Source organism: Chiloscyllium plagiosum, chromosome 12 (genome assembly GCF_004010195.1).
Source record: "Chiloscyllium plagiosum isolate BGI_BamShark_2017 chromosome 12, ASM401019v2, whole genome shotgun sequence".
Lineage (NCBI taxonomy): Eukaryota > Metazoa > Chordata > Chondrichthyes > Orectolobiformes > Hemiscylliidae > Chiloscyllium > Chiloscyllium plagiosum.
This window is the reverse complement of record NC_057721.1, coordinates 7628420-7645656: the sequence shown is the minus strand read 5'-3', so window position 1 is coordinate 7645656 and position 17237 is coordinate 7628420. Positions and strand designations below refer to the sequence as shown.

At 39.1% G+C, this 17237-nt stretch overlaps 1 protein-coding gene across 4 annotated transcripts in view; it reads right to left on the bottom strand.

The window, feature by feature from the left end:
• Positions 1–1344: 1344 nt before the first annotated feature.
• Positions 1345–17237, bottom strand: part of LOC122555532 (cysteinyl leukotriene receptor 2-like) — a 26833-nt gene continuing 10940 nt past the window's right edge. For 3 of the 4 annotated variants that reach the window (XM_043701551.1, XM_043701554.1, XM_043701553.1), the window contains one exon: positions 1345–4148. In XM_043701551.1, coding sequence (XP_043557486.1) covers positions 3138–4148 — 1011 coding nt within the window. In that variant the 3' untranslated portion in view covers positions 1345–3137. Of the gene's footprint in view, positions 4149–4233; positions 4294–17237 lie in introns of those variants that run through there. The other variant, XM_043701552.1, reaches the window with a different exon arrangement.

Sequence of the window (17237 nt, the reverse complement as noted above, 5' to 3'; positions counted from 1 at the left end):
AGAAGGTTACCTCAGGGTACAATGGCACCTTGATCTGATGGACCAATGGGCTGAGGAGTGAAAGATGGAGTTTAATTTAGATAAATGTGAGGTGTTGTATTTGGAAAGGCGAATCAGGGCAGGACTTATATACTTAATGGTAAGGTCCTGGAGAGCGTTGCTGAACAAAGAGAGTTTGGAGTGCAGTTTCATAATTCCTTGAAAGTGGAGTCACAGGTAGATAGGATAGTGAAGAAGGCATTTGGTATGCTAGCCTTTATTGGTCAGTGCACAGAGTATAGGAGTTGGGAGGTCATGTTGCAGCTGTACAGGACATTGATTAGGCCACATTTGGAATATTGTGTGCAGTTCTGGTCTACCCGCTATCGGAAGGATGTTGTGAAATTTGAAAGCGTTCAGAAAAGATTTGTAAGGATGTTGCCAGGGTTGGACGGTTTGAGTATAGGGAGGGGCTGATGCTGGGGCTGTTTGCCCTGGAATGTCGGAGGATGAGGGCTAACTTTATAGAGGTTTATAAAATCATTAGGGGCATGGCTAGGGTAAATAAACCAGGTCCTTTCCCTGGGGTGAGAGATTCTAGAACTAGAAGGCATAGGTTTAGGGTGAGGGGAAAGATTTAAAAGGGCCCTCGGGCAACATTTTCACGCAGAGAGTGATGCGTGTATGGAATGAGCTGCTAGGGGAAATGGTGAAGGCTGATAAAATTTCAATATTTAAAAGGCATCTGGATGGGTACATGAATAGGAAGGGTTTAGAAGGATATGGCCAAATGCTGGCAAATGGGACTAGATTTATTTAGGATATCTTGTTGGCATGGACAAGTTGGACTGAAGGATCTGTTACGATGCTGTACATTTCTGTGACCTAAGACTCTATTTATATTAATGTTGTGACAAGTGGAGTGGTTGGGCTAGAAATATAATGCGCTATTCGAACCTTAGTCATAACATTGGCAGCTAACATAAAAGGCATTTAATAGTAAGAAGCTGGTAAAAGGAGGAGTGAGCACTTTTAAGGATCAAAAATAGACTTACAAAAGGAGGCAGACAACTTGATTGAGGTATTAAATGAATACTCTGCATCTGTCTTTACCAAGGAAGAATGTTATACCCAGGGCTTGATGAAATTGGAAATTTAGTCATTATAGTGGTTTAAAATTGATAGAGGAGGCATTGGATAATTGGTCAGTATATAAAGTTAACAAGGTACCAGGACCAAATTAAATGTATCCAAAGAAACTGAGGGAAGTGAGAATAAAAGCTGCGGAGGCATTGGTCACAATTTTCCAGTCTTTCTCAGAGTCAGGAGTGGTATCAGTGACTGAAGAATTGGAAACATTTTGCCGTTATTCAAAAAACTTTATTCATATAGACACAGAGTACAAAAGCAAGAAGTTTCATTTGAACTTGTATAAGATACTAATACAACCTCAAGTGGATTATTGCTTTCAGTTCTGGGCATCACATTTCAGAAAGGACCTGAAGCCATTGGAGACAATGTAGAGAAGTTTTCCGAGATTAGTTCCATGGATGAATAATTTTTATTATGTACATTAGAGAACTTGGAACGGTTAAGCTGAGATCTCGTAGATATTAAAATTTGTGAGAGATCTGGACAGAATAAAAAACAGAGGCATGTTTTCCCACTTGTGAAAGGATTGACCACAGGAGAGTACAGATTCAAAATAATCTGTAAAAGAAACAAAAGTGATATGAGAAAGATTTTTTCACACGAAGCGTAGTTAGGGGAATGTGTTGCCAGAAAGTATGGTGCAGGCAGATTCAATCAGCATATTCAAAACAGAAATAGATGGTTATCTGGAAAATAATAATATGCAGGTTTTCAGAGAGAAGGCATGAGCATTGCATCAAGTAATATATTCATTTGGAGAGCTGGTGCACACATGATAGACTGAATAGCCTCCTTCTGCATTGTAAGAGTCCTATGATTTTGTGATTCTGCGTTAAGGAATTTGCATAGACGTGAGGGAAATGATCTTGTAGGCGATGTTAGATTGCTCCACAAAGAACCTGCATAGACTCCATGTGCCAAATGGTTTTCTTCTGTACTGTCATAACTCCATAACTTGATGGCACCTATACAAACTCTCCTCCTACTTTCTAAAAAAAAGTTTAATCTAGCCATCAATTTGCTGACTGCGATTTACTAACTCACTGTGCAGAAACTTATCATGTATTTCATCATGGTTATGGTCCAATGTAATACACCACAGTTCAGAGTTACAAATCTGACACTTGTGTTCTATAAAATTATTGTTGAAGGATTTTGGACTTTCCAAGAATGTCTTTTAATACCTGGTTTTAAAAAAGAATAAAAGAATATATTTGTAAATCTTGATCACTTTCTGAAGAAACACTGAATTATTAATTTAAGCAAAGATCAGAATGCTAAAAACTTAAATTATCGCCTCATTTCAAAATTGATCATGTTTACTACTTACTGCTTGGGTAGAGTTTTTCTCAGACAGTTAGTAAGGTATGACATTGAGGGAGGTCTGAGGAATTGATAGAAAACAATGTTTGCAACTGCGAAATAGATATCAAAGTTGGAAGAACAGATAAATTATTAGTGTTGGAATTGAAAATAATTGAAATATGGTATTATATTGTGATCAAAAATGATATCTTACATTTATATAGCATTTTTAACAGCACATAAAGACACATAATGAGACATTAGGGCAGATGAGCAAAAACTTGGTTAAAAAGGACATTTTAAATACGTTTTAAAGGTGATAGAGAGGTAGTAAGGTGGAGATGTGGAATGAGAGGATTCAACAGCAGGTTTAAAGGAAAACATAAAGACCAGTTCATTCTAAAAGCAATTCAACGAAACATGACATTGCAATTGGACAACATAGAAAATAAACACTATTATCCAAAGACAAAAATGAATTAATCAGTTCTTAAATCTGGTGTTGTATACAGCAGAAGAATGTTGCATGAGGAGTATTATTTTCTTCAAATAAAAACTGCCATGCCTGTTAGTCAAATTATTTTGTGGTAGAAAATAATTACAATATATCCCTTTAACTTTTACATCATACGCAAGAGAAATCCTGCTCTCCAATTACTCCTGTAATAATAATGAGACATGAAGGTGAATTGTGTGGGGGTTCAGGTTTTACGCATCAAGGCAAGAGAGCCTCTGAATGTGGTCTTGATTGTGCTTCTCACCTTGCCTCGGAAGGTTTCTGCTGCAAAGTAATATAAAAGGGGGTCCAAACAGGGATTGATTACCACTGCACACAGGGTAACCACCAATGCTTTGTGAGTACAGCTGACCGAGGGTGAATTCTGCCTTGTGACAAGATAGACGGTTCGTAGAATGTGATAAGGCAGAAAACAGGTCAGAAATATAATCATTACGATAATAATCATTGCAATCGCTGTTTTGCGGGAGCGCTTTTGCTGGTGGCACTGTATTTCTGAAGTTAGCAAAGTCTTAACAACAAATATGTAGCAGACAGAGATAGTTAAGAAGGGAATAATGCAACCTACCACCAGGGAAAAGAAATTCATAGTAGATTCATTAGACATAGTACTATTTTCATTACTAATCCCATTGTTGAGTTCAAAGCATTTTGTTGTGTTCGAATCGTTTTGTTCATTCTTTTTAATTACAAAAGGAACGGTTGAGACTCCCACAAACACCCATATTGCGACACAAATGATTTGCACAGATCTAACAGATCTATACTTTAAAGCTTTCATTGGATGCACTACAGCGAAGTAGCGCAACACGCTCATCAGGGTCAGAAAGTAGATGCTGCAGTACATGTTGAGGTACAGAGCATAAGTCAGGAACATGCAGAAAGAAAATGGAAAGTCCCATTTGTTGTTATTCCAATAATAATGGACCCGCCAGGGCAACGTGCAGACAAAGAGCAGATCCGATATTGCGAGGTTCACCATGACGATGCTGAATGTAGTGTTCCTCTTGTATAATTTCAGTAATATGTATAAACAGAAGGCATTTTCAATGAATCCAAAGATAAATACGATGATATACGTTTGTATATAAATATTAGCTTTGAAGTTAGTAATGTTGCCGCATGAATCATTGTTCAGGTTATTGTTGTCGTTCACCATTCTTTGCTTTGAGAAAATCGGTACGATCAGACGTTTCTGTAGGAAGAAACCATTAATTATAATGATGGCAAATAGATGAAAGGTTAAGCATTTTTACAAATTGTTTTCATTTGATGCTAACATTAATTATATTCATAGTTACTTGAGTGTCGCCAAGGATATCATTCAGAGTCATAGAGTCATAGAGATGTACACCACGGAAACAATCCAACTGGTTCATGCCGACGAGATATCTGAACCTAATCTAGTCCCATTTGCCAGCACTTGGTCCATATCCCTCTAAACTCTAGGTTCATATTCATATACCCATCCAGATGCTTTTTAAATGCTGCAATTGTGCCAGCCTTCACCATTTCCTCTGGCATCTAATCTCACACACACACCATCCTCTGTGTGAAAAAGTTGCCCCTTAGGTCCCTTTTATATCTTTCTCCTCCCACTCTAAACCTATGCCTTCTATTTCTGGACTCCCCCACCCCAGGGAAGAGACTTTGTCTATTTATCCTATCCATGCCCCTCATGATTTTATCCTATCCATGCCCCTCATGATTTTATAAACCTCTATAACGTCACCCCTCAGCCTCTGACGACCCAGGGAAAACAGCCCCAGCCTATTCACCCTCTCCCTATAGCTCAAACCCTCCAATCCTGGCAACAATTTCTTCTTTGCAATGCTGTCTCTGGCAAAGTTTGAAATGAAATGTTTATTTTATTTTGACATTTATGTGTAATAAACTTATATTGACTTATTAATAATTTATTTGCTTTACAACATAAGTCATTTCCATTAACACTCAGGGGTAAGAACTTAGGAGGTGTATCTTGCCTAAGAAACTGGCCATTTTTTGACAGGTTTAATGGTGGCGTTCTCGCTGTGATGCTTAACAAGTTTTCTCATGCAGTTATTCCAAATTGCCTCATTACCTATGCATCATACCTATGCATTGCAGGTGGCACAGTGGCTCTGTGGTTAGCACTGCTGCCTCACAGTGCCAGGAACCTGGGTTCGATTCCTGCCTCGGGTGATTATCTGTGTGGAGTTTGTATATTCTCCCCGTGTCTGCGTGGGTTTCCTCCAGGTGCTCCGGTTTCCGCCCACAATCACAAAGATGTGCAATCACAATTGGCCATGCTAAATTGTCTATAGTGTTAGGTGCATTAGTCAGGGGTAAATATAGGGTAGGGAAATGGGCCTGGGTGATTTATTCATCCGAGGGTTGGTGTGGACTTGGGCCATAGGGCCTGTTTCCATACTACAGGGAATCTAATCTAATCATACTCCAATGCGACCCTGTTCATTATATTCTACTATTTGCCATCGATGGAAGTTTTTGCCACTGCTGAGACATCCTGAGACCCCTGGCACCAGCACGATATTTCAAAAAGCAGTCTGGAGTTGCCCTTCTCAGTTCATTTTATTTGACTTGGATGTGGCAGACAAGAAATTTGGCACCCTGCTTTGGGGATTCTAGAAGTCCTGGTGGTGTTAGAGAGATGTCCCCTCCCCTCAGAATTGGCAAAGGATACTATGACAGCAGACCTAGCCAGGCTGCTCTGAGGATGCCACCTGAGTCAGTGCAGTGCATTGCAGTGCAGAGGAATTCACAGTAATGCCACAAGGTCAATGACCTTCTCCCCTCCTCCAGGACAAACGTTACAATCTGTCTACGACCTCACTCCATCTATTTATGTGAGTTCAAAGGCCTGAAGAAGAGTCATACTGGACCCAAAACATTAACAGTGTCTGTCTCCATTGATACCACCAGACATGCTGTGTTTCTTCAGCTGTTTATTTTTACTTCAAATCTCCAGCATCCACAGTATTTTGCTCATATTATTTCACAAGCAATTGCTTATTTTTCATTTATCAGAGCTGTTTAAGGCAGGGCTCCTAAGCATTATTCTTTAAGCTTGGAATGAAGTTCAAGAACACATGCTTCAGTCAATATTATTGAGGGACACCTACAGAATTTATTCCATCATATTCATCACTTCTGCCTTGTAGATGGTGGGCTGGTTTTAAGGACTCAGCAAGTGAGTTACAACGCCACAGAAATCCCAGCCTTTGGTCTGCTTTTCTAGATGCAGTATTTATATGCCTGGTCCAATTATATTTCCATGGGGTTGTAGTGAATTTTCAGAGCCCATACTTCTGACCAATGCAAGTGATTCACAGTCCACTAATTTTTTTTCACTACCGAAGAAGTTTCAATTGTCCCTTGTTGGTACCTCATTATTGTTGGTGTTCATCATTATCGTTTCTTTGTCTCCCTCCCTTTATTATGTTTTTCTTTGTATTCCTCTTTATTAATCTTTCTCTGGTCTTTTCATGCTGTTTTGTTCTCTTCTGTAACTTCCCATCTGTAAGTTTTTACTTTTCTCTGTCTGTCATACATCTCACACTCTTGTCAGTCCACTCTTGTTTCCAATTATTTTACCTTATAATCCAAGTCAGTATTTAGAAGTCTGGGCACAGATGAAGCCAAGAGACATGGATTGGTCTCTTGTAAGCACATAGTTAATATCAAACAGTACAAAACTGACATTTTCCAATATATCATTATCAGGAACAGTTCGTAGTATTGATTAACATATTTAAAAACTCCCAATTATATGACAACAAAACAGGGATAGTCATTTCTCACACCTTATGATGCAGGCAAAACACTTGATTACATCATTTTTTTTCCATAGCTGTATTTCCCTGGATTGGTTGCTAGGCTTTCACCTGAAGTTACAACTTGAGAGGCATCATTCCATATCAACCATGGGTGACCAGGAGACTCTTTTTTGGTACCAGCCATAGGCTTATTGAAAAGTTTTTAAAGTCAGTTATAAACCTGTTTTGCCATGTCATGTTGCACCTTCTGTGGCCATTGGGTGCTGGAGTGGGACTTGAGTGCACAGTTTCTAGCTTCGAGGCGAGGACACACTACTCACTACACCACAAAACCTTGCTTTTTCTCGCTACTTTATCATATGAGGTTATAATTTTTACAATTTACTTTTGAGATATTACATCAAAGACCTCAACATTAAATGCCTCATAGATAGTACAAATATAATCACAAATTTTGGAACTTATAAAACTTTGCTATTTTACAATAATTTGTCTGTGACCACAATAATGACAGGGAAGTAAAGATGAGGATATGCAATGTGAAATTCGCAGTGACCAAAACTAATTTTCCATTCATTCAAATTCTTTTTCTGCATACCAAACAATGCGAACAGCTGGACATGTAAATTAAGCTCATTAAAAGCTATGATTACAATAAATTATGTTTATAAAAATATAATCCCTTGCTGCTGAGAAGGAAATGGTGCATTTGAATGAAAATGCGGGCTACGTTACCGACTTAAAACAAGTCGGTAACAGACAGCGGATCAGACAGCCTCCATGGGTAGAGAGCAAACAATGATCGAGTCTAGATGACAGTCCCACTGGGATGGGAGGAGGGGCGAGAGGATATGATAGCATGTAACAAGTTAAAAGATAAGGGAAGAAATGAGAGTTGGTTAACAATTTGAAGGTTTTGAACTCAATATTAAGTCCAGAAGGCTGTAAAGTGCCTAGTCTGAAGATGAGATGTCGTTCCTCTAGTTTGCACTGTGATTCACTGGAACACTGCAGCATGCCAAGGACAGACATGTGGGCATGTGAGCAGGACTCTGTGTTAAAATGACCGGCTATGGAAAGGTTGGGGACGTGCTTGCGCACAGACCAGAGGCGTTCCGCAAAGTGGTCATCCAGTCTGTGTTTGGTTTCTCCAATGTAGAGTAGGCCACATTGGGTGCTGCGAATGCAATACACAAGATTGGAGGAGGTACAGGTGAAATGACGCTTCACCTGGAAAGACTGTTTAGGTCCTCAGATGGTGAGCAGAGAGGTGGTGAATGAGCAGGTATTACACCTTCTACCGTTACATGGGAAGGTGTCGTGGGGATGGGGATGGTGTTGGTGGTTGCAGAATGGATTAGGGTGTCCCAGAGGGAATGATCCCTGCGAAATGCAAACAAGGGGGTGTGACTTAACATTATCTGACAGACATCAAAACATGTCATGAAATAGATTACTTGATTTTTATTTCACATTTATCAGCTCCATTTAATGAATGGCTGATAAAAGCTATTACTTATACCTGCAAAGATTGTTTAGTTAATGTGCTACAAACAGAGATATAATTAATTGCTTTTGCACAAATAGATACTTGAGGAATTTGACACAATTGGAGTGGCAAAGCCATTAGTGCCTTTTCTTTATTTTTCACCATTACCTTCTCAAGGGCAATTAGGGATGCCAGCAAAATTCAAATCTCAATAAACATTTTTTAAAAAGTCTTTAACATTGCTAAAAGGAGAAAAGAGGTTGAAGGTTTTCATCAAATTTATTTAAGTTCTGTGTTCAAACATTTATTTAAACAAAAACTTCCTTTCCTGCATCAAATCTCATATTGCCTGAGAATTTTCACAGCATAGGTATTTATAGACTGTTGATTAGTCTTCAATTTGAAAAAAAAAATTAAATGTTCAACTTTCTGCTTCTGCTCAAAAGAAATTGAAATAATGTATTGGGATGATTTCCAGCAAATAAACCTCCTTTATTTAACATTATTTGAATGGCCATCATTATACAAACGGCAGTTGCTTCCTCACATAAAATGGGACAATTATAACAATGGAAAATTACTTGTTTGGAAACTGGCAGTGAAATAGATACAAAATAATCTTTAAAATTATCAGATTATTATTAAAGCTGAGTTTAATTGTTATATATCATTTTACAATGTTTACATGTATTCTAAGTTTGCATTTTTAAACATAACTTTACAGTGAAGATGTTTGGTTAGAAAAAGCACAACACAAATTTGAAAACATAAGTGCAGGAAAGTCAGAGGTGGTGCTAGTGCCAAACAGAGTTTGGGCATTAAATGCCCTCTAGAATCACGAAATCTACAGCACAGGAGTCCATTTAGCCTGTTGTGTCCATGCTATTCGTTGTAACAACATCTCAATTAGCCCCACTTTCTCCAACTTTTGCAGTAGCTGCAAGTTTTTCCTCCTCAGATAATTATCCAATTACTTTCTGAAATGCATGAGTGAATCTACCACCACTATACTCTGAATCAGTGTCTGTCATATCCTAAATAATTACTGCATAAAAACACTTTTCCTTATCACATACATGTTTCATTTGTCAATTAAATTAAATCATTGCCCTCTGGTTCTCAACCCCTCGGGCAATGAAAATTTTCACAATTTACTCTTTCAGATATTTGATGATTTTGATCCTTTATATGTAATTTCCTTTCAGTCTTCTCTTTCCAAGGAAAGTAGGCCCATTTTCATCAAATTATCCACAAAACTGAAGTCTATCATCTTCAGAGATGTTAAAACCTTTTTTGCTACCTCTCCAATGCCATTGCATTCTTAATGGACTGCGCTACTTAAAATCAAAGAGAACACTTCTATTGAGGGTAACTGTTTCATAAAGATTTCTCATAATTTATTTGCTTTCTTTAACTGTATGCTTTTGTTGATAAAGTCTAGGATCCTGTGTGTTTTAGAACTGCTTGTTTAATATGACTTGCCATAATCAATGATTTTTGCACATTTACATGGAATCACAGAATTATTACAATACAGGAGACCATTTTACCCATCATGTCGTCACCAGTTCTCTGAATGAACAATTCATGTAGTGCCACTCTCCCACCTTTTCTAACCCAATAACCTTATATATGCTTCCCTTTCATGTATCAATCTAATTCCCTTTTGAATGTTTCAGTTGAATCTACCACTACCATAGACTCAGATACAGCATTCCAGATTTTAACTATTCATTGTGTCGCAAAGAATTTTCTCACATTGTTTTGACTGCTTTATCTAATTACTTCTCATTCTTGATCCTTTCAACCGTGGGGACAGTTTCTCCTTAACTACACTGTCCAGGTCCCTCATGAGCTTCAGCACCACAATCAGATGGCCTCTTAGTCTTTTTCTCTAAAAGGAAAACAATCTTAACTTCTCCAAACAATCTACATAATGAAATTCCTCAAAGTTATAACTGTTTTGGTGAAACTTATCTGCACTGTCTCCAATGCCTTCATATCCTTCCTAAAATGTGAAGTATTTGTGAAATAGTTGCAATACTCAAGTGTTTTACAAGTTCAGCGCATCCTCCTTGCTCTTGTTGTACTCTATACTCCAGTAATGAATCTTGGATATTGTATTCTTTATTAACTGGTCTGTCAACAGTCCTACCATCTTCAATGACTAAAGCACATATGCCAATATCCATGTCCCTCTGCACCTGTATCCCATTTAGTGTCTGCTCTTTATTTTGGATTGTCTCTTCATGTTCTTCCTACCTAACTGAATTAATTCACACTTCTCTGTCTTGAAATTCAGCAGAACATGAGCATACAAAATAGGGGCAGAAGTAGACCATTTTGTCACTCAGGCCTGCTCCACCATTCAATAAGGTCATGGCTGGAATGGGTGGGAAGGTGGCAGATATTTCTTCTTATGGGTCAGTTCAGATCAGAACTATGGTCACTGTTCTGAAATTAGGGGTTGCCACCTAAGGACAGAGATGACAAGAATTTTTTTCTTCTTGTGAGTTGTTAAATTTTGAAATTCTCTGCCTCAGAAGACAGTGGATGCGAGGTTATTGAATATTTTCAAGGCACATGCAGAGAGACTTGTGTTAGGTAGGGGTATCAAGGATCATTGGGGGTAGAATGTGGCAACACATGATCTTTGTTTTGCATCTGTGTCACATTGATGCCTGTTTATTTCCCCTCATTGTCAAATCGCTATTTTTCCAGTCTTCTTTGAAATCCACACCTGAGCTACACATGATCCCATGGACTTAGCTTCAGCTGCCCATCTGTGATTAAACATCACTTTCAACAATATTTCGAATTGAATACTATTAAAAGAATGGAATGCATTCAGAGGGCGCCTGCACTATCTGCCTATTTTTGTTTGCCTGCCTGATGGTCACCCATTCTCTCTCTCCTTCTACGTACTTTTAAGCTGTTGATCACATTTGTACATGTACTATCCACTACAACTTCATGGATGCACTACAGTATTGCCATCTGCAGCTCATGTTCCCAAACTCCCAATATCACATTGCTATAATTGGTAAGACTTCCTGCAGAAATGGTTACTCTTGTTCTGGTGTTCTCACAGGATGTGCATTGTTGTGGTTGGAACAGTCCTGCTATTATTTTATTTATTAGTTACTGTTGCTACTGCTAATAACATTACCAATACTAATAAACCTTACTACTATAAATAAATATTACCAATTTTGATAAGTCCTACTAATAACTGATAGGTCTTATTAGTATGTAGTAATAAATCTTATATAAAAAGTAAAAATAAAAGATAATATCAGCGACTTACTTGTTACATCATATTATCATTTAATCATTTTACAGTTCTAATCAGCCAGTTGTTTAGACTGGATAGCTTCCTTTAGAATTATAGAAATATTGTCTTTCCTCATTCTTCCTATAGAAATATATCAGGTCACAGATGTCTGCTTAAATTTCATTGTCTATTTGTCTGTCCCTCCCACCTAATATTTTGAAATCTGCCACTAATTTCCTCACTGGTCATAATACTTTCCGATTTAGCTTTGAAATTGTTCCCTGTATGTTCACGCTTAGCTCATTGTTTAGGAGCAAGACAGGCAATGATCATAATACAGTCTTTGAGGACAACTACTGATACATTTATCTGTCAGAAAAACAAGTTTGCCACTATTCATTGTTGCCACTCAGCCAATTTCACACTGCCACTGTATCTTTTATGTCATGTGTTTCAGCTTTACTGAAACATCTGTTCCATGACTCTTTATCAATAGCTTTTTGCAGTTCACAAGTACTTACATCAGCCAGATTACCATCAGCATCCTTTCTATCAAATTCCTTAAATGTGACTACCCCTTAACACATCTCTACTGCTTTTTCTAATCATTCCTTATTTGTCCAAGCAGTTTGTAATTTTTTTCCGGATTATCATTTCTAAGCATTTCCATCACTGAGCTTAAACCAACTGGCCTGTAGTTACTTAATTTAGCTTCACAACATATTTTGAACAAGTATGTAACATTTGCACTTCTCCAGTCCACTGACAACATACCTGTATCAAAGAAGGATTGGAAAATTATTACAAGTGCTTCAACAATTTCCACCTTTTGTTCCTTCAATATCCTTAAACACAATTGAATCAGTGCTGGTGATTTCACATTTTAAATCCCCATTATTAGGGTGGTGGGAATCTGGAACTCACTGCCTGTGAGAGTGGGTGTAATTACTGAGGAAGGAATGTCATTATTGCTGAAAACCAAAATAAAGCCACAACGTGTCGTTTACATTGGGTAATCTAAGCCCGGAGTTTTGCAGATCCATTCTATTTTTTAAAAAAATTAATTTACCCATTTTTGAATATACCTGATCAGAGGTGTTATTGTACAACTCTGGAACAGGTGGCACTTGAACCCAGGCCCTCCGCTCTGGAGCAGGGACTGTACCCCTGTGCCACAAGAGGGTCCCCTGGAAGCAGTTTTCCTAATTAATCCTGTTCATAAATGTTACATGCCTCTGGAGCAGGTGGAACCTGAACCTTGTTCTCCTGATCCTGGGGTAGGGGTCTACCTCTGTACCATGAAAAGGCCCCTCCCAAAGTTTTAAAGGGCTAATGGTGATGAATTCTAGTGGGGCAGTCCAAGGGAACTCATACTCAGTGACCTCCATAAGGAGATTAATTAGTGATTGCCCAAGCACCTTGTAGAGATTATCATAGTGGTAGAGGAAAAAACCCTGATAACATTAAGAAGTATTGGATGTACACTTGCAATGCCAAGGCATACAATGCTACAGGTAAGTGCTAAAAAATTGAATTAGAGTAGTTATGTGGTTGCTTTTGACCACTGCAAATCTGATGGGCTGAGGGATCATTTTCTATGCTGTAGATCTCAATGATTTAGATTAGATTAGATTACTTACAGTGTGGAAACAGGCCCTTCGTCCCAACAAGTCCACACTGATCCGCCGAAGCGCAACCCATCCAGACCCATTCCCCTACATTTACCCCTTCACCTAACACTACAGGCAATTTAGCATGGCCAACTCACCTAACCTGCATATTTTTGAACTGTGGGAGGAAACCGGAGCACCCGGAGGAAACCCACGCAGACATGGGGAGAACGTGCAAACTCCACACAGTCAGTCACCTGAGGCGGGAATTGAACCCGGGTCTCTGACACTATGATTCTTTGACGTTTCAATTTTTAATCCTCCAGTATATCAACTATCTCCTCTTTCACTACTACTTCAGCAACATCTTCTTCCTTTGTAAAAGCAGGTGCAAAGCATTGATCTAGTGTTGCAGCTATGTCCAAGAATCAATTCCCCTATCGGTTCCTCAATGTCCAAGAATCAATTCCCCTATCGGTTCCTTAATGGTAATAATACATCTTTATTACCCTTCTTATATTTATAAGCCTGTAGAAAATTCTTGCATTCACTTTTAAATTGGCTGTCAATCTATTTTCATACAATGTTTTGTCTGCTAATCTTTGATTCCAATTTACCTATGTCAGATCTGTCCTTGAGAGAAAGTGAGGACACAGATGCTGGAGAGTCAGAGTCGAAAAGTGTGGCGTTGGAAAAACACAGCAGGTCTGTTCCTTGCCATACTGAAATTAGGTGCCCTCCAATTAATTGTTTTTATTCTAGATTTTTCCTTGTCCTTTTCCACAGCCAACCTAAACCTTATGATATTACACTCACTATCCCCTAAATGCTCCTCTAATGACATGATCCATTTGTCTTATTTCATTCACCAGAAAGCAATTCAGCAATATGTCCTTTCTCTTCATCCAGAAACATACTATAGAAAATTCTACTTTACATATCTAGAAATTGCTCCCTCTCTCTGCTCTATGTGGATTATATGCCAATTAATATTAGGGTAACTAATGTTTTCAATTACAACAAAATGTTTTAAAGTCTCTGTAATTGTTTGCAACATTATTCCTCTTGGTGGCCTCTACAGTACACCCAATATTGTAATAGTATCTCCGTTGTTTCTTAATTCAAATCAAATAGATTCTATCCTTGCTATCTCTCTGTCCAATACTGTTATATTATCCTTCACTGTTATATGATCCTTAAGCAAAACTGCCACCTTTCCTCCTCTCTTTTGTTCCCTGACTTTCCTGAACACCTTAGAAACAGGTCAGTACCTAATCCTACCTTTTTCTGAACCAGGTCCCCATTATCACCACAACTTTGTGTCTATCAACAGCATTACTTGTTACTTCCTGTACAATTCACATACATGTCAAATAAACCCAACCTTTATTGCATATCCTCTTACTCTGGCTCTAACTCATCATTTTCTTGCTCACTCAAGAAGGTGGCAGATTAACCAGTGGCCGCCCTGAATCTTTACTCTGAACTCCTGGCCTTGATTGAGCCTAATTTTTGGTATTGCCACAATAACATAATTCTATACTGTGGAGGTGCCGGTGTTGGACTGGAGTGGACAAAGTTAAAAATCACACAACACCAGGTTTTCGTCCAAAAGGTTTATTTGAAAGTACAAGCTTTTGAAGCACTACTCCTTCATCACGTAGCTAGTGAGACACATGGTAAAAGATAGTAAAATTGTCATACAGCTGATGCAATATATTAGACAAATAGAGTCATAGAGATGTACAGCATGGAAACAGACCCTTCGGTCCAACCCATCCATGCTGACCAGATATCCCAACACAATCTACTCCCACCTACAAGCACCTGCCTATATCCCTCCAAACCCTTCCTATTCATATACTCATCCAAATGCCTTTTAAATGTTGCAATTGTACCAGCCTCCACCACTTCCTCTGGCAACTCATTCCACACATGTACCACCCTCTGCATGAAAAGGTTGCCCCGTAGGTCGTTTTTATATCTTTCCCCTCTCACCCTAAACCTATGCCCTCTAGTTTGGACTCCCCAACCCCAGGGAAAAGACTTTGTCTATTTATCCTATCCATGCCCCTCATAATTTTGTAAACCTCTATAAGGTAACCCCTCAGCCTCCGATGCTCCAGGGAAAATAGTCCCAGCCTGTTCAGCCTTTCCCTATAGCTCAAATCCACCAATCCTGGTCACATGCTTGTAAATCTTTTCTGAACCCTTTCAAGTTTCACAATTTCTTCCCGATAGGAAGGAGACCAAAATTGCATGCAATATTCCAACAGTAGCCCAACCAATGTCTTGTACAGCTGCAACATGACCTCCCAACTTCTGTACTCAGTACTCTGACCAATAAAGGAAAGCATATCAAACGCCTTCTTCACTATCCTATTTACCACTTTCAAGGAACTATGAATCTGCACTCCAAGGTCTCTTTGTTCAGCAACACTCCCCAGGACCTTACCATTAAGTGTATAAGTCCTGCTAAGATTTGCTTTCCCAAAATGCAGCACCTCGCATTTACCTGAATTAAACTACATCCACCAGTTCCCATCCATTTGCCCATCTGATCAAGATCCTGTTGTAATCTGAGGTAACCTTCTTTGCTGTCCACTACACCTCCAATTTTGGTGTCATCTGCAAACATATTGACTACACCTCTTATGCTCACATCCAAATCATTTATATAAATCATGAAAAGTATTGGACCCAGCAGCGATCCTTGTAGCACTCCACTGGTCACAGGCCTCCAGTCTGAAAAACAACCCTCCACCACCACCCTCTGTGTTCTACCTTTGAGCCAGTTCTGTATCCAAATGGCTAGTTCTCTCTGTATTCCGTAAGATCTAACCTTGCTAACCAGTCTCCCATGGGGAACCTTGTTGAATGCCTTACTGAAGTCCATATAGATCACATCTACCGATCTGCCCTCAACAATCCTCTTTGTTACTTCTTCAAAAAACTCAATCAAGTTTATGAGACATGATTTCCCACGCACAAAGCCATGTTGACTATCCCTAATCAGCCCTTGCCTTTCCAAATACATATACATCCTGAGTCTCAGGATTCCCTCCAACAACTTGCCCACTACCGATGCCAGGCTCACTGGTCTATCGTTCCCTGGCTTGTTCTTACCACCCTTCTTAAACAGTGGCACCAAGTTAGCCAACCTCCAGTCTTCCAGCACCTCATCTGTGACTATCGATGATACAAATATCTCAGCAAGAGGCCCAGCAATCACTTCTCTAGCTTCCCATAGATATCTAGGGTACACCTGATCAGGTCATGGGGATTTATCCACCTTTATGCATTTCAAGACATCCAGCACTTCCTCCTTTGTAATATGGACATTTTTCAAGATGTCACCATCGATTTCTCTACATTTTATATCTTCCATATCCTTTTGCACAGTAAATACTGATGCAAAATATCCGTTTAGTATCTCCCCCATTTTTCTGCGGCTCTACACAAAGGCTGCCTTGCTGATCTTTGAGGGGCCCTATTCTCTCCCTAGTTACCCTTTTATCCTTAATGTATTTGGATTCTCCTTAATTCTATTTGCCAAAGCTATCTCATGTCCCCTTTTTGCCCTCCTGATATCCCTCTTAAGTGTACTCCTACTGCCTTTTTCGATCTCTCCTGTCTATACCTAACATATGCTTCCTTCTTTTTCTTAACCAAACCCTCAATTTCTTTCATCATCCAGCATTCCCTACAATTACCAGCCTTTCCTTTCACCTTAGCAGGAATATACTTTCTCTGGATCTTCGTTATCTCATTTCTGAAGGCATCCCATTTCCCAGCTATCCCTTTACCTGCGAACATCTGCCCCCAGTCAGTTTTTGAAAGTTCTTCTAGGAGAAAGTGAAGACTGCAGATGCTGGAGATCAGAGCTGAAAATGTGTTGCTGGAAAAGCACAGCAGGTCAGGCAGCATCCAAGGAGCAGGAGAATCGACGTTTCAGGCATGAGCCTGAAGAAGGCCCGAAACGTCGATTCTCCTGCTCCTTGGATGCTGCCTGACCTGCTGCGTTTTTCCAGCAACACATTTTCAATTTTGAAAGTTCTTGCCTAATACCATCAAAGTTGGCCTTTCTCCAATGTAGAACTTCAACTTTTAGATCTGGTCTATCCTTTTCCAT